This window comes from Sturnira hondurensis, unplaced genomic scaffold (assembly GCF_014824575.4).
Source record: "Sturnira hondurensis isolate 20B ecotype Veracruz unplaced genomic scaffold, ASM1482457v3 Scaffold0003874, whole genome shotgun sequence".
Lineage (NCBI taxonomy): Eukaryota > Metazoa > Chordata > Mammalia > Chiroptera > Phyllostomidae > Sturnira > Sturnira hondurensis.
In genome coordinates, this window is record NW_028076505.1 from 1477367 (window position 1) to 1496439 (window position 19073).

The window sequence follows — 19073 nt, forward strand, 5'->3', positions numbered from 1 at the left end:
TGGGCATGCAATCTGGGGCCCAATGGGAATCTTGGAATTTTGGCAATGGGAATCAGACCTGAATTTAATCCTAAGCTCCAAACTCTCCAGCTGTGTAACCTTGAGTAATTTGAGGATCAATTTTCTCATCTGCAAAATGGGGCTAATATTGGTCTCAGCAGGACTGTTGTGACAATAAATGGAATGCTACAGAGAAAGCCCGGAGGTCAGCTTGTCGCAAGAGCTCCATCAGTGGCAGCTGACATCGCTGTTGTAAGTTACCATCCAACTTACGTTTCACGTACAGGCGGCCTATCACCTTAGCAGTTCCATATCTGTTGGACACTTCACACACATAGCTGCCTGAGTCCAAGGGACGAGTGTTCTCAATGAGCAGCCCCGTCACGGTTTTCTGGAACCTTCCAGAAAGTTCCAGGGGCATGTTGTCTTTCAGCCAGCGGTAATCTGGCTCAGGGTGCCCAAGCGCTTTGCAAGGCAGCTCCACACGCTGCCCTGCCATGGCTTTGCGATGATCAAACCCATCCAGTATGGATGGGGCTGAGTTCGCTGGGTCTGTGGAAAGAAGAGCAACTCTTAGATACAGTGAAGGAGGAGCTGAAGTGGTCATTTAGAGTCACAGGACCTCACGTATGGTTGAAATTCTGCATGTCATACGAACTATTGATACAGATCTTTAAGGTTTTGTATAGAAACAGAAAAAAAAGCCTTATCTATATAAGTTTTTTCTGCTCAAAATTTATAAGAGTCTGAAGTGGAAAAGTCTTTATTTTTCATCCTTTACTAAACACAAAAAACATCAGAAACAGCATGCTTCAATTGGAGTTGCCCTCGCAGGTCAAGAACCGGGTGTTTGCATAATCAGAGAATATGGGGCTGCCCCTTTCAGGAGAGCGGCAGTAGCAGAACCATTGAACATTAGGATACTTTAGGTCACAAAACAGATTTTTACACATAGTTATTAAATCTGGACGTGTTTCATTTTATTTATTTATTTCACAAATATTATTGGAACCCCAAGTCCAGAACCAGCCCAGAGTTAGGCATTGGAGACCCAGTGGTGAACAAGACAGACAAGGATGCCCTTGCAGAGCTTACGTTCTAGTTGGGCGGCGTGCGTGAGGGCCCAGGAAGTGTATTAGTAACCAACACATGACAATAATTGGGCTTGTAGTAAGTGCAATGAAGGAAATAAATGGGATGACAGAGCGAGTGAAGGTGAATGTGTTGGGGGTGGTATGAGGGGGCTTTAGGAGTGGTCTTTATGGGTGAGCTCTCTGAACAGATCATATCTGACGTGAGATGAAGGAATGAAGACAAGGTATGGCAAAAATTAAATGGTTAAAATAAAGAAGCTTTCAGATGATCAATTATGGTATCACCCTGTTACTAGAAACTTACAACGTATCATTAGCTGTTCTACCGAAAGATGTTTGGCCTGCATTACAGTCTTGAGCCAAATGTGAGAAAGGACAAAACCTTCTCAAGATCTGGGGCATGGAAACCACCCAGCTCAATGTCCAAGCTTGCCTGGAGAAGGGGGTGTCCTCAGGGATAACCAGGAAGAATGTAAAATAGAGATCCCTGATTGGATGTTTCAAATGACTTTGCCTTGCTCTCTCTTCTAATTCTTCCTATTCAGAATAGCAGAAGCAGTCGCACTGGTCTCTACAAGGACATCACAAAACAGACGCAGACTCCTGACACTTAATTCTCTTGGTCTCAGCCAGGAAAGTGCTATGATTGTTTGGTCTACCTGTAGTAAAACCCAATGCAAACAACTGGATATCCTCTCACTTTCCCAGTAAGAACCTTCTAGAAAGATCTCTTTAACATGCTGTGATTCCACAGTCAGCCACTGGGGGCAGCCAGCAGGCACAGACAAAAACAGGATGAAATCAGCTGTAACTTCCATGACTTCTGTGGCTACCAGAGGTGAAGATCCTCAACCAACCAGCATCTCCCTTCATGTCCCTGGTTCCTTAGGAGAACAATGTGGGTGTTCCATGGGGTACGATGAGGGGACCTAAATCATCTCCTATGGGATCTGTGAGGGAGTTGCCAGGACTCTCCTGAAGTTCCATCCTTCATGAGCGGAAGGATTTGTATTCTGTAACTATATTCATGCACTTGTCAGACTGCGGGGCTCCGCAGGGATTCGACACATAAAAGGCCACAATTCCGGCTGCAGAGCCCTTGTCCATGCAGACCTTATGCTGCATTCTCAACGCTCGAGACGAGCTCTCATGGTGATGTTTGGTCATATGTAAAATTAGTAAAACCAAACAGCAGAGCTGTATTTAATTTTTATCACTTAGTCTTCTGACATTTTATTTACATTTTAAAATAGCTTTTCTTACAAAAATTTGCAAACTCACACATAAGTACTCAAAAGCAATATCGCTTCCTATAGGCATCACCCAGACTCAACAGGCATCAATATTTTCTAAGCCTTCATCTATTTCTATATGGCCTTTGCTTTTGGTGCTAACATACTTGAGTCAAATCATAGAACCTTTGTTACCACTACATCATGAGTATGTTTCTCTAATAAAAATGAATTTCCTTATGTAACCACAATGCCAACATTATACTACAGTAATAATACATTCTTGGTATTATCTTTTATCTTAGTCTATATTCCTTTTTTCTGATGAGCTAAAAAAGCTTATGATAATTATTACAATTGCGCTACTTAAATCAGGATTGTTCTACAGTTAACACTTTCTTCCTATTTGTCTTGAGTCTCTTTAATCCAGAGAAGATTCACTTTCCTTTTTTTGGTCTCATGACTTGTTGAAGAAACTGGGTGAGCTGTCTGCAGAGAATCCCGCGTACTGAATTGGTGTCTTCAGAGTCCTACAACTTGTGATGCTGGTGCCCTTTCTCTAATAAACTGGAGTCTACTTCCAATGGGTTGGTTAGATCAAGTTCAACCGTTTTTCTTTCTCTTTGCACCACGTCATGTGTTGCTTTCCTAAACTTAGCAGTGATACATTGATCGGCAAGTTTATATGATAAGGTATGTCTGAATTAGTTCATTTATTAGGGTTTGAAATGATGATTTTCTAATTTCCTTTTTTCCTTCACCATATTCTGTAGATGTAAATATTCTGTAAATAAGAACTTACCCTCCTGAACTAGAGTTATTTGGTTATATTGAAATATAGTAGCTACTGGAAAGACTGGGAGAATATTTATTTGGTACCCTAGTTACTACTATGTAGACAAAAGAGATTCTTATCATTGTCTTTGTTATTAAGTGTATGTATGCATATGTGTACATGGAAGTGTATACTGTATGTGCATGTTGGTACATTAGTACATATGTGAAATCATAGTAAACTCAAGAGATTTGTACATGTTTAATAGTTATCAGTAAAATGTAATTATTGTTTTTTAATATTCAACTCATCACACTTTTGATCCATAAAAGTTCTTAAGAAGTTGGCTCCTGTATCATTTTGAGGAGACTTCACGAATGTTTCAGGCTCGCCTTACACATTACCTGTCCCAGACCTATAACACACCATTTTTCCAAGAGGCCACAGTCCCTTTTCATGGGAGCGATGTTTAAATGACACTGTAATTTAGGTGGTGGAGGTGCTTGTTGCCTTCAGTTGTCCATCATTTCTGGGTCTTAAATACACATCTAAAAAATCCCCCAAACAGAAAAACAAGTGTGTACTGATAGTCTGAAGTTTGACACTTCAACAATTTTACTTAAAATTTTTTATTTTAAGCTTTTTTATTATACCAGAAGTCTTGGTTTCAAATAAAAATATCATAAATATAATTATTTTCTCCCTTTCTCATTTACTAAAAATATAAATATAGTTTTCAAAATAATAATACTTTATAAATAAATATTTTTTTCAAAAAAGAACTCTGATATTTTTTCAAATAAGGCAAGCAAATAATTTTAAAAATTTATTTTAAGCTGTACTTATCTTTAAAATACATTTGTCACAGATATAGGGTAAATATTATACCTTAAAGTTACTTTAAATAATTATTTTGTGTTTGGTTATCTTAACAACTTGTATGCATACAGATTCATTTGTTACGTGTTTTCTATTTTTAACATTACCTTTTAATTTAATAGCTCAAAATATCAAACATGATTTTTTCTATTTTATTATTTTTATTTATTTTTTATTTAAGTACAGTCAGTATACAATCTTATATCAGTCATATTAGTTTAAGGTGTACAACCTAGTGATTACATGTTTTTACTCCTTCCAATGGGATCACCCCACTAATTCTTATTTGTTGACTTTTTGACAATTGGCATTCTGAGTGGCGTGAATTGATATTTCTTCCTTCTTTTTTAATTTATTTTTTACATTTTTTATTGTTGCTCGAGTACAGTTGTCTCCATTCGCTCCCACCACTCGCCCCACCCCAACATACACATAATTTTCAAGTTAAATCGATATAGTAAGATACATTCAAATATGTCTCATTTACATCCATGTCCCCTCTACTATTGCCCCTAGAGGCAAAGTGTTTTATCAGTTTTTAATTCATCCTTCCAATATTGCTTTTCACAATTAACAGTAGATGCATACATATACTCCTCTATCTTCCTTATATAAAAGACAGTATGATTTATATACTGTTCTCGCTTTTCTTCTTTCACTTAGCAATGTATCCTGGAGATTACTCCACTTCAGTAAGAGAGATTATTCTCATTCTTCTTTGTGGCTGTATGTTGCTGTCTTCAGTGTCGGCATCATAATTGATGTAATTATCCCCTACTGACAGATACTAAGGTTTTGCTTGTCTAAGAAATTCTTCAATTAGTAACTATGCATAAGACATTCTTCTACCACTTCATCACTGGGAGCAGCAAATGTTATTAATATGATCATTATTCTGCAGGGGGGAAGGTATGTTAATTTTTAAAATTTCAGAGAGGCTGATCAAGGAGGGTAGGGAGAGGTGAGGGCAAAAATTGCCAAAGTGAGCAATGCACAGGGGATCTCCCTACGGCACTAGTCATCCAGGGTCACCTTGACCAGTCTTAATTCCTGGATGATACAAAGATGAGCATTAGTCCTGGGAGGGCAGTCCTATTTCTGTTTTTTTTTTTCCTCATATTCTTACCGTCCTGTGACATTTCAACCTCAAGCATGGGGTGTTTATTACGCTCTACTTCCATGGGACCTAGACTACAATTTTTTACCCACCCGACCTTATTAAGCTTTCAAAAGAGTATTTCACCATCTCAGGCTTTCATCTGTCTTCCCTGGAACTGCCCCTTCTGGAAAAGCAGCCCTCAGCAACAGATGAACTTGCCAGCACTGTTTTCTTCTGGATTTTTACCCTGTATTGTTCACCTCAGCTTCTAACAACTTCAAGATTATTTTCACAGCCTTTTTCGTTGTCCTAAGAGAAAAATGATTAGTCCAAATAACCTAGCCCTAGTATAGAAACCACCAACTTTTTTGCTGTTTTTGAAATTAGCCTACTTTGTTTCATCAATATTTTAAAGAAGATTCATTATTTCTTTTACTGTTTTTTTAAATCTATTTTATTAAGATCTTTACACTTGCCCCTTAGAATTAACTTAAACTTATTCTCTGGATGCTCAAATGATTTAGTCTTTTTATTTATTTTTTTATTGTTCAAGTACAGTTGTCTCCATTTTCACCCCATCACTGCCCCCCGCCCCACCCATCCCTGACTCTCACCCTCAAACCTACCCACTTTGGCTTTGTGTGTGTGTCCTTTATACATGTTCCTTGATGGACCTTCCCCTATTTTCCCCCATCATCCCTCTCCCCTCTGGTTACTGTCAGTTTGTTCTTTATTTTAATTTATGCTTATATTTTGCTTGCTTGTTTGTTTTATTGATTAGTTTCCACCTATAGGTGAGGTTATATGGTATTTGTCTTTCATTGCCTCACTTATTTCACTTAGCATAATGCTCTCCAGATCCATCCAAGCTGTTGTGAAGGGTAGGAGCTCCTTCTTTCTTTCTGTTGTGTAGTATTCCATTGTGTAAAATGTACCAGTTTATTGATCTACTCATTTTTTAGTAGGCATTTAGGTTGCTTCTAGTGGTTGGCTATCACAAATTGCGCTGCTATGAAGATTAGGGTACATAAATTCTTTTAAATTGGTGTTCCAGGGTTCTTAGGGTATAATCCCAGCAGTGGTATTGCTGGGTCCAAAGGAAGTTCCATTTTTAGTTTTCTGAGGAAATTCCATCCTGTTTCCCACAGTGGCTGCATCATCTTGCATTGCCACCAACAGTGCACTACAGTCCCCTTTTCTCCACAACTTCGCCAGCACTTGTTTGTTGACTTGATCACCAATTTATACCATACAAAAAATTCAAGGTGGATAAAAGAATTAAATATAAGTTGCGATGCCATAAAAGTCCTAGAGGAGAACACAGGCAGGAAAATCTTAGGTGTCCCATGCAACAATATGTTCACTGATAAGTCCCCCAGAGCAAGGGACATAAAGGAAAGAATAAACAAATGGGACCTCATCAAAATAAAAAGCTCTGCACTGCTAAAGAAAACAGCAGTAAAATGAAGAGAGAATCAACTGCATAGGAAAATAAATTTGCAATGGTACCTCGGACATGGGTTTGATCTCCAGAATATATAAAGAACTCACATGACTCCACTCCAGGAAGACAAACAACCCAATTAAAAAATGGGCAAAGGACCTGAATGGACACTTCTCCAAGGAGGTCATACAGAGGCCCAGAGACATATGAAAAGGTGCTCAGCATCACTAGCCATCAGAGAGATGCAAATTAAAACCACAATGAGATACTACTTCAAACTGGTTAGAATGGCCATCATAATCAAATTATTTAGTGTTAATATTTACAGTTCATAAGTTTTATTAGAATATGTTGCATGTTGACCACCCTGGGTTTGTTTTCTCAGGCATCAGTGTATCACCTCAATATATAGTAATATATACTCTTTAATTACAGGAATTGTTCTTGAATTATTGCTTTAAGTTCATAATTGGACCTATTGTTTGGTTTTCTTCTTAAAGAGCTCTAAATATACGTGTGTTTTACCATCTTTGCCTCTCATCTATATTTTTCCACTTTTACCTCTAGTTGTTTGATTTTTTTGCACATGTTTATTTACTGATCTTTATCCCCACTGCATGCTTTCCATTGTGTGTGTTCTCTGATGTATTCCTTCTAATTTAATTTTAATTATATAGCCACATCTTTTTTGTGTCTTCTTAAATTATACCATTTCATTGTTTCACAGGTTCATGTTTTTAGCCACTTTATTTGTGAACTTTATTTCTGAATTATGCTGCTGTTTCAAAGCATTAAATCGTTTTCAAATACTAAATTATAGTTTTCATATGATTTGTAGACAATCTTTAAAACTACTTCAAATTGTCAAAACATCATTTGATTCATTTTCATCTTTCCTCTTGTAATAAAGTTGTGGGAGGTTAAACCTTGTTTCCTTTTGTTCCATTTCAAAATGAGATAAGGTTCTTTGTTAATTAGGAGAAGCTTCTTGCAGGAGAGGATAAAAAGCATTTCTGGCTTTTCACCTTGATATCACCACCAACAACTTCAAAATTTAGCTCATTTCTCAGAGCTATACCGGCTTCGGGAGGGTTTCCACCTTCAGTCGTGTGTTTCCTAGATCAACATGTTACTTGCCTTCTCAGGCAGTGCTCTCACTTTTCATGCTATATTTTTCTTTTATAACATTGTATACGATGGAATTCCCCTGGGGCCTCCCTGCTGCCTGAGCCTTCTCTCTCTGTTACTGATAGTGTTCTCTCCGGCTAACTTGATCTCTATCCCAGCGGTTTCCTCAGGGTGAGTTCCTGTTCTTCAAAAAGGAGTGTTTTCTGAATGCCTCCAGTAGCTCTGAAGACTTAGACCAGCTCTGAACTCTGTGATCCCTGCCAACTATAGCCTTTGCAGTCATCTTCAACTCAGAGTTCATGCAGCTCTGTCTATGGGTTGTGAATATTCTTAGACACATTTTTCCCTTGAAAGGTCATGCTCTGCTTTTGGAGATGAGCATTGTTGTTTATTTTGCAGTTCTGTGAATATACAGTTTCAAAAGGTCTTTCCGCCACCTACTGCTTCTGCAACATGGCTGCTGTCACATGTGGTCCTACTGCTGTCAGGAGTTTGCCCACACCCACCCAAGAGTTTGGGGGGGCTTCCGTCACCCAGTTTTGCTGAAGATGTCATCCATGTACTTTTCCTTTAATTATTCAGTTTGTCCTGTTTTAGGTTCAGTAGAAGTTTGAAATAATTAAAAATACTGCTATTAATATGTCTCTGCCATGACCATGCATATACTATGTGTACATTAAAAAAATAAATGTAAATCTAATAAAAAAATAAATTCACGTATGTTTGCTTTGAAAGCTTAGAATTTCAGAAAAGTAATCTGCACTCACTCTGTTCTCGCCATTCAGCATTAACAATTTTCCTTAAAAGAGGCAGGAAGACATAATAATCATAACAAGGGAGAAAGGAAAAATTGACACAAAAATCAGGTAGAAAAATACTTTCAAGTTCAATGGAGAAATCACTTAATTCTGCCTTTGGTGTGTGTGTGTGTGTGTGTGTGTGCTGTACCTTAAGAAACAGGTGGGCTATGGCTATTCTGAGGAGTGTGGGGAAGGGGAATCCGAATAGACCATTAGCAGAGGTGATCAGTAGGTGTCCAGGAGGCAGTGGTTTTAATTACCTCCCAATGTTGAACAACTTTCCATCACTTCTCCCTCACAAAGTATTACTACCAGCAGAATTAAGATATTCACCACATGGAGCAATTTTACATTTTATAGGGCAAGTTCAGATATTTGGCATTTGATTTTCTAATTCTGAGATGGACTTTTCACATGTCTAGATTGCTCTACAAGGTGCTAACATATCATCGTGTGTTTATTTGCTTGACAGATGGGCCAAGAACAAGCCGATTGTGGAAATTATACAAAAGACTGATACTTTCTCAAAGGATAAATCCCATCGAAGAGACCGCAAAAACTGGCATATTTATCAGAGTAGAATCCACTGCTCTCATATTTCCTTCATTCGAGAATAACCCTGGAAGGGCCCGGGAGGGCACGAATACCCCTTCACAATTGGATACAGATGTATACGATAGGGATTGGATACGATGGGATCCCCAACACTGTAGGCACCATCTGCAGGCCGAGAGGTGTGCTCCGTGTAACTGCGCTCTTCTCCCTCAGCTCTGCCGGGTGGGAGGCATCATGGTGCCGGTGGGCAGTGCCGATGACACGTCACACAAACATGAACAGCAAGGAAGTGCTGCCTTCCAAAGAGAAAGCATAGTGGACCAAAGGAATTTGGCCTATTGGTCTATTCGGATTCCCCTTCCCCACACCCCTCAGAATAGCCATAGACCACCTGTTTCTTGGAATTTCACAAAAATGTGAAATGACTTACTTTAAGTATCTAGATTTGAACTGTATTGTATAGGGGTTGGTAAAAAAAAAAAAAAACCAACAACCTGCAACTGGTAAAATATTTTGGGGGAGAATCACAGGCTTCATTTGTGCCGTGAATTTCCCAGTGTGAGTTGCGCCATCACGGGCCCCCCCCGACAAGGGAAGGGAGGGACGGTAAGCGCGGGCTTGGGGGGCGCTCACCTGACACAAAGAGCCGGGCGCTGTTGCTCTGCCTGGTCTCCCCCGTGTATCTGTGTCGCGTGATGCAGCGGTAGTTATACAATCCATCTTCGTTCTGTACATCTTTAATATACAAGGCTCCCGTGGATGTGATGAGAAATCTAGATCCTGAAACAGAGGAGCAAGAGCAACCTGGTCACATACACAAGGTCACTGAGTAACTGTTTGCCCCTGAAGAAACCTCATAGAAAGGCTAATGGTAGGTGTGTGTATTAATTTAAGGGCCCAATGTTAAATTTGCAATGGCCTAAAGTAGGAGTTTTTAGTATGTTACATAATAAATATATACTTAGAAAATTTAATATCGTAAGTTTTTTTAGGTCTAGGTCATGCATTTATATTGTAGCAACAGAGGTGGCATGTAATTGGTATGTAACTAATTTAGCAGATTTTCTATGATCATCAGTTTTCTCTTAGTGTGTGACAGATTAAGTATTAACTGCCTTTTGCCAAATTTTAACTCATATAAGTATGAGCTTTGGCCTCAGTTTAAAGTATTTCAATGGATGCACAAAAATAAAGCAATAAAATATTCCACAAACTTCTCAGAAAAGACTATGCGATTTCCCATCACAATAATGAACACTTATCGCTGCATTTGAAGACACAGGTCAATTCCTCTTATATTCAGTGTTTCAGAGTACTTTGCTATTTCTTCTTTTAGAATATTCATTGAATTTGTGGTGTTAGTGATTAATAAAATTCTATAGACTTCATGCTATTTCTTAGTTAATACTCAAATAATTGACAATAACTATTGGTATTGTCCTACTCAGCCATACTCCTTCTTGTCAGCATGAGACATGGTGTCCTCTTATATGTGACCTGTGATTTTCTCAGCATATAGAGCCTCATTTTTTTCAATCTGACCTTTTCTCCTTCTTTCCTTTTGATTAAAACCGGCCTTTTCCAGCCCAGCATCCCAACTCCCCTGCCTCCCTCTCCCTTGCACGTCCACTCCCTTAATCATTAAGCCCTCGGGACAGTCAGGTTTGGTCTCTGTCAGATAACCTTAGGGACAAAGCCTGGAGTCGGATGACCACAGAGGGAGGTAACATCCAGCTTCATCTGTGTTTGAGCTCTGGACAGAGCAAAGCAGAACAATCCCACGAGCAGAATACACACGAAGCCAGACAGAATGATCCCACGACTGACATCAGGACCAAGTGCAATCATCAACCACCCTGCACCTCAGCACTGACCATGACCTTAACGGCGGTTCTAGCTCTCCAATTCACCGTGATTAATGATTGTCCCCCTACAAGACCCACCCCCTGAAAGCCATCAGGAGTCGGGTCTTTAAGTATGAGCTCACAGGCATGGCGCCATCTCCTTAAACATAAACCTTTACTTTCTTGGCGGCTAACTCTTGTCCACATTTAACGGGGCTTTAATGTGTGCAGATGATTGATCCCTTTTAGTTCAGTGACAACTTCTGCCTGTACAACTCTAGTCGTACAGAAATGGCCAACATTTAGAGATAACTATGTATTGCTTTAAGAAGGATGATGATTTTTTCTTTTGAAAATGTCACTGATACTTACTGCTCAACTACAATTTGATAATAAACCAAAATACAGTAAAAAAGTAATCCTCAAAATCAGTCACAGCCCCTACACAGCAGGTGCCTCAGCCACATCCTGCCGCTGTCTGACTCTTTTCTATGGGATATTTCTGCAACTGATGCCCTTGTACTTGAAAGAGAATGTGATTTTGTCTCTCTGGGAAAAGACTAACATGCCCACGGTTCATCTTCTCTTATTGTTTTCCTGAGGCTCATTGGAAACATCCTTGGGTTTACTTTAATTAGAATTTACCAGGGATCTTGACTTCAGTGGTTTTAGCTCTCAGATATTCAGGCTGTGAACACAAACCCTACAGTCCTTGGTTATTTCTGGTAAGGACCCTACATTCTTCATAGACCAGATGCTTAAGTTACAGAAAAGGGGCTCATGGTTTCTTACGCAATCACAACTCAAAAGGAATTGGATAAGAAAAAAAATCATAAGACAAAACCTGATCTAGCATAAGCTTTCCAAAAGAACACAACTTACACATTGTATCAAATAGCAATGTGAAGAGAAATAGCAATGTATGGTTGCCTCTTGTGTGTCCCCTGATGGGAACTGGCCTGCAGCCCAGGCATGTGCCCTGACTGGGAATTGAACCATGACCCTTTGGTTCGCAGGCCCGCGCTCGATCCACTGAGCTACACCAGCCAGGGCATAAATTCACTTTTTAAATCATCCCCTGTAGTTGCTTATTTTAAAATATGCTATAAATACACTAAATAAAAGAATAGACGGAAAAGCTAATGCTATACATTGTAGATATTTTCGCTTTATCCTCCCCACGTAAGAAACTAAAAATACCTCTTACCAGTTGTCATACGTCATCACACATCAAGCATTTCTCACCAGTATATATTGTGTGCAAATGACAAACTTTCCCTTTCAACATATTTTGCATACTTATATGATGCTTTAATAACCAGTTCCTTTAAGGGACAGAGTGACAGAAAAGAAGGATCAGGAATACTACGCTTGTGATTTCTGCCACCTTTCTATTATAGAGCATTTTCATTAGAATTGACACACCGTCAGTGGTGGTGAAGGTGAGTGGAGAGCCCTCTTCAGACCATTGTACAGGCGTGCCGTCGGAGGCCCAGGACACAGGCGAGGTGCGCATGTGTTTACTAACCCACTGCTTCCTGCGAGGGCTGTGTTCTCCAGGCGCATGTAATTCGGTCACTCACTTTGCTTCTGTAATAGCTAACATTAAAAAAAAACTCACGGGGACTTCCGCCAAGATGGAGGCATAGGTGGAAACACTGTGCCTTCTCCCACAACCAAGTTTGAATACAACAAAGGTTTGGAGAAACAAAGACACAACCAAAGGACAGAAAATTGAATTATACGGAAGTCCAACTACATCTAACCGTTCAACGGGGATGGTAAGAGGGGCGGAGCCAGCAGCGAGCAGGGTCGGGCAGGACAGGGCCTCCAACCCAGGTGCGCAGTCAGACGGGAACCAGTTGGGGTGCAGGGCAGACCGCAGGCACATATTCGCGCACAGTGAGACAGACCATGCAGGCCCCAGGGGGCGAGGGCTGACGGCGGTGGCATACTCGCGTGCAGTGGGACGAAACGTGTGGGCCCGGTGACGGCAGCAACTGCGGCACCGGTGAGGGCCGTGGCGGCAGGCGGCGGACAGGACGCCAGAGTCCTTCTTTGACCCCACCCCCACATACAGCATCACAACCCAGCGACTTAGTTGCCCTGCAATACCAGTGAGAGCCATTGTCCCTCTTTGACCCCGCCCCCACATACAACGTCACAACCCAGCGACTTAGTTGCCCTGTTCTAGTGAACACTTTAGGGCTCTGATCCTGCCAAGGAACAGGCACGAACAACCCGAAAGATGGAGCAAGAAGAACTCAAAGTCCCAGAGCCAATAACTCTAAGCGACCGAGAAATTGCCAGCCTCTCAGAAGCACAATTCAAGACACTATTTATCAGGATGCTCACAGAACTGGTAGATTATAGTCACAAATTAGAGGAACAAAGTCACAAATTAGAGGAACATATGAAGGCTAAACTAATTGAAATGAAGGGAGATGCACAGGAAACCAATAGTGATGGAAAGGAAACGGGGACTCAAATCAATGGAATGGACCAGAAGGAAGAACAAAACATCCCACCAGAAAGGAATGAAGAAATGAGAATTCAAAAAAATGAGGAGAGGCTTAGGAACCTCCAGGACATCTTTAAACGTTCCAACATCCGAATTATAGGGGTACCAGAAGGGGGAAAGAAACAGCCACGAGTGGAAAACTTATTTGAACAAATAATAAAGGAGAACTTCCCCAGTCTGGCAAAGGAAATAGACTTCCAGGAAATCCAGGAAGCTCAGAGAGTCCCAAAGAAGTTGGACCCAAGAAGGAACACACCAAGGCACATCATAATTACATTAGCCAAGACCAAAATGAAGGAGAGAATCCTAGAAGCAGCAAGGGATAAGGGGACAGTCACCTACAAAGGAGTACCCATCAGACTGTCAGCGGATTTCTCAAAAGAGACCTTACAGGCAAGAAGGGGCTGGAAAGAAGTATTCCAAGTCATGAAATCCAAAGACCTACAGCCAAGATTGCTTTATCCAGCAAAGCTTTCATTTAGAATGGAAGGACAGATAAAGTACTTCTCAGATAAGGTCAAGTTCAAGGAGTTCACCATCACCAAGCCCTTATCCATATGAAATGCTAAAGGGACTTATATAAGAAAAAGAAGATGAAAACTATTAACAGTGAAAGGACAGCAAATCCACAGTTATTAACAACCACACCTAAAACAAAAGCAAACCAAGAGGACAGCTAGATCAGGAGTGGAACCATAGAAATGAAGAACACATGGAGGGTTAGAAACAGGGGGGTGGGAGGGGGAGAAGGGGGGAGAAGGCACAGAAAATAGCATAGATGGTAGGTAGAAAATAGATAAGGGGGAGGGCGAAAATAGTGGGGGAAATATAGAATCCAAAGAACTTGAGACACGTGGTTATAAACTAAGGGGGGGGGGAGAATGGTGGGGGAGGGAGGGTGCGGGTGGAGGGGAATGAAGGGAGGGAATAGAACAACTGTAATGGTATAATCCATAAAATATATTTAAAAACAAAAAACAAAAAAAAACTCACTTGGCATGCAAATAAGACTCTCTGGAGACACATTGTTTCAGAAAAACGTGAACCTTGTCTGTTTCCAACATCTTCTGAGGTAGTTGTATGAAGGGAGGAGACAGTGGCTGAATTACTGCACCTACTTTGAACTATCTCTCTCTGTGTAGCCCCTCACTGCTCACTGAAACCCATCTCAAAATCGATCAACACTTTAAAACATAGAATTAGGATGAAGAATAGAAGCCTTTGGTTAGGGGAGGGCCACAAAGGCCCAGGGTCCTCGGGTAAAGTCTCAATTCCTGAGATTCGTGAAACTCTCAGGGGACAAGGAGGGCACTGCAAAGCTGTCTTGGCTCCGTGGTGACAAGGCATCCTCCTGGGTGCACCCCACTTCCTGCTATCCATCACAAACGGTTTTTGTATCATTGGAATTAAATGGTCTCTTAAATGGGATTGAAGAAGGTGCTTCCATTAAAATATTAAAATATAAAATCTTGATACTAATTAAGTGTACCCTGTCTCTCTCTCTCTCTCTCTCTCTCTCACACACACACACACACACACACACACACATACACACACTCCTTTACTATGCAAAACAGTCTGGTCATATATAACTGTGCAAACCAAAATTGTATAGGTAACTTTATTTCCCTTGGAAAGCTATTATTACTTTAGACAAAAACACTTCTAAATTTTAGTACATACTTTGTGCCACGTTAAACGCATTGCCAGTCAGTCATCTGAACAACAGGGAGTGATTTGGGGGTTCAGGGTCATCACTGGGAACATTGATCACTGAGCCGCACTGCCCGGTTATTGGAGGAATGGCTTCTTGGCAGGCGCCACATGGTCCCCGGGAGTTTAAGTCCCCGGTTCCATCTTTCCTGGTTTACCTGCTCCCTCTTTCACTCCAAAGCTAAAAGCTATTATCTCTCTCTCTGCTGTCAAAATCCCTATCAATACACACATGGTGTGACGCATTCGGGAGGCTGAGAGGTAGAAAGCAGACAGAGCAACGCTGTTAGAACTTTACATAAACTAAGAGTCAGTGGGTTACCAGTAAGTGCTGAAGTGGTTCTCCAATGTTCGTTGGCCTGGGCTTGTATGTTAGAGCCACTGGAATTAACCCCCAGCTTAGCTCCGGGCAATTCAGCCAGTCTGGCTAAGCCCAGCCCAGGGACTTCTGGGGTATTTCTACCTAGAGACATAAAACTACCAAAGAAAATGGGACATTTACACAGTTAGGAATGTTGTGGGAACACTCAAGGTAAAAGTCTACAGCCACATTCCTCCAGCTGTGGCGGGACTAAGTGGGGGAGAATGCGGGGGGGGGGGATGTGGGGGGAATGCGAGGGGGGAATGCGGGGGGAATGCGGGGAGCAGCAGTTCCTGAGGCTCAGAACCTCTAGGCTGTGAGGGGCCGGGAGAGAGAGGCCCTGATGACATCATCTTCAGATCCGTCCCTCAGTGGACAGGGATGCTCACAGAAACTCAGAACTCCCTCCATGAGCATCATCCCATTATTCAAATGAGAATATTACCTGGTGTTGAGCTGTGTGACTCCTTCATATAGTTTGGATACTAACCCCTTGTCATAGATGTTGTTTGCCAGTATCTTCTCCCACGGGGCGGGTTGCCTTTCTGTTTTCTTGGTGGTTTCTTTTGCTGCACAGTTTTCTAGTTTGATACAGTTCTACTCATTTATTTCTGCCTTTGCTTCCCTTGCCTTTGTGGTCAAATTTATAATATCTTCTTAAGATCAAGATTTGTAAGTTTAGTACCTATGTTTTCTTCTATGTAATTTATTGTTTCAGATCTTATGTTCAGACCTGTGATCCATTTTGAATTGATTTTTGCACGTGGGGATGAACTATAGTTTTGTTTCATTCTTTTGCATGTAGCTTTCCAATTTTCCCAGCACCATTTATTAAAGAGGCTTTCTTTCTCATTTTACGTTTTTGATTCCTTTGCTGAAAATTATTTGCCTAAATGCATGTGGATTTATGGGCTCCCACTTCTGTGCCATTGGCCTGTGTGTCTGTCTGTTTGTCTGTCAGTAGCAGGGGATTTTGATTATCGCCACTTTGTAGCATCGTCTGGAGTCAGGGCACGTAATATTTCTGGCTTCATCCTTTTTTCCTCAGGATGTTTTTGTCCATTCAGGGTCTTTTGTGGTTTCATATAAATCCGATGACTTTTCATATTATTATTTTAAAATGTTATTGGGATCTTGATGGTGATTTCATTGAGTTGTTACATTGCTTTGGGAAATATACGTACTTGAAACCTATATAATCTTATCAACCAATATCACTCCAATAAATTTAATAATAAAAAAGGACATTCCCTGGCATATTTGTCAGTATCCGAACATCAGACACATATTCTGAAGTTTTCCAAATTAAGTCACTCCTCACCCCTCACAATTCATCGAGCAGAAGGTCCCACTGTTTCTTCTTCTGAAATATGTCCAGATCACCCGCTTCCCTGTCTCTCCAGTGCACCCCGCCCCCGCCCCCGCCGGGGCTGAGGATCCAGCCTTTCCACATCCTGTTTCCTCTCCTGCTTCTCTCAGCCCATTCTCCACTCAGCGTCCATGGGCTTTTAACACAGTGAGTCAGCCCTGGCTCGTGTGGTTCAGTGGATTGAGTGCCGGCCTGTGAAGCAAAGGGTTGCTGGTTCGATTCCCAGTCAGGGCACATGCCTGGCTTGAGGGCCAGATCCCCAGTATAGGGCGCATGAGAGGCAACCACACACTGATATTACTCCCCCTCTCTTTCTCCTTCCCTTCCCCTCTCTCTAAAAATAAATAAGTAAAAACTTTAAAAAACCCAGTAAACCATTTAGAACGTTCAATGTCAAAACAGTGATGTTACACCGAATGGTAGACTATGTGATTCAGGCTTCACTCTCTCCCTCCTCCCCCCCCACGCCCTGCCACACTGTCCCTTTAACCACTGTACCTGGAGGGCCCTGAACTGGCTGGCTCCTTCCCATCATTCTGGCTTCAGTGCTTAAGTCAACTGTCCAGCGATGCTTGCCCGAATTGACCACATTCATGATCACGCTCAGAGCGCTTGATTTTACACATCGCTGGGAAGTTATCCTATGTGTGTTGGAGATTGGTTTCACAGTACTCCCCTGAAACTAAAATACCAGGAACTCAGTTTGTTTTGTCCAACTTTTCTTCTCCATTACACAGAAAAAGGGCTTGTCCAGGCTGTCGAAAGATAACCTGTCAAAGAGGTGGGTGGATGAAACAGTCTACAGTTGTTGACATGCAGAAGGTCTCTCCTTAAGTGCGGGTAAAAAGAAAGCGAACTAAAATACCTCTTTTTAGGTTTCAACATGAAACTTCCTCATGTATCATATATAGAGTAATTTCCTCTCTTGGAATGGCTACAATACATTCTTATATAAAAATGAGTACCTTTAAAGACTTTGGTGTTAACTATTCTCTCATTACGTTCTCTGTCCTTTCCCTGTGCAGCCAAGCTATTTGATCCTCATTGGGGACAATAATATCTTCGGGAAGATTTTTTAAAGTATATTTGATTTTTCACTTAATCAAACATATATCTTAGGGTTTTTATTTGCTGTTGCGATGTGAACTGAGTTCATAGTAACTAAAAGAACAAACGGTTCTTCTAATAAGGCTCCAAGTGGTAGCAGAGCACCACGAACCTTCTATCTGCTCCGCCCGCCACCTCTGATCAATGGCTGCACTGCGGGATGAGGCTGAGGTTTCTCCTAAGCAGTTTTTGTAACAATTTCTGAAAACTTGGAGGAACACAAGGTTCAAATCTAAGTTCTAAGGATATAACACCAGCAATGAATTTCTGAATAGGTTATCTTACACTTTTTCATTTGAAAGTTCAATTAGCATTAACTAAAATACAAGTGAAAATAGAAACAATATGTAATCTATGATAACTTCAAAGGGGCCAGTTTCTCTTCATTTAGATGTGGATTGGAATGAAATTGATCAATAACTCAGTGTGGTTCTGAGTTATGTCTATTCTGCGGTGTGCTGAGGGCGTGCCAAGCCATGGTTAGAGGCAGGCGTGAAGAAACTACGTATTTCTTGAATGATCGAGTTACTTGGTAGAAATGACTGCTGAAAGAAAACTACATCCAAAGCTATCTCTGAGAGAAAGAAGGAAGTAGGTCTGTAAGATAAAATTTCTAACCTGGAGTTATAGGTTGAATTTGGTTCCCTTCAATATCTATAAGTTGGAAACTAACCCTTGGTACATTAGAATGCGACCTTACTTGTAAACATGGTCATTGCAGGTGTAATTAGTTAAGATGAGGTCATGCTGAAATAGGGTGAACCCCTGAGCCAATCCAATGCGACGGTTTTCCATGTAAAAAGCAGAAATTTGGACATGGAGACATCTGGGCATTAATACAAATCCTAATCAATGCCAACAGGTCTTGCACACTTAACATGAACCGTCGTGGCTCTAACCATCAGATGCTTGGGCCCATTTCATTCTCACAATGTCCCCACGAGCCACGTGCTGTCATCACTCTCATTTTGACAGACAAGACAAGTGAAAGAGAGGGTAAGTGATGCACCTGGGTTCACAGCACTAGCAGTAGCCCAGCTGGCATGTTGCCCTGGGGTCGTGGCTGGGACCTCACCCACCAAGTTCCCAGGTCCTGGGCTAGGCTGGACTGTGAGACAGCAAGGCGGGGCCAAGGGTGGAACAGTGGGATGG

General features: G+C 41.2%; 1 protein-coding gene across 1 annotated transcript in view; it reads right to left on the reverse strand.

The window, feature by feature from the left end:
- DSCAM (DS cell adhesion molecule) overlaps positions 1–19073 on the reverse strand; it is a 537171-nt gene that overhangs the window by 217594 nt on the left and 300504 nt on the right. The window contains exons 4-5 of the mRNA XM_037042990.1: positions 9640–9786; positions 274–552 (exon numbers count right to left, since the gene is read on the reverse strand). Of these exons, the coding sequence (XP_036898885.1) occupies positions 274–552; positions 9640–9786 (426 nt within the window). The remainder of the gene's footprint in view (positions 1–273; positions 553–9639; positions 9787–19073) is intronic.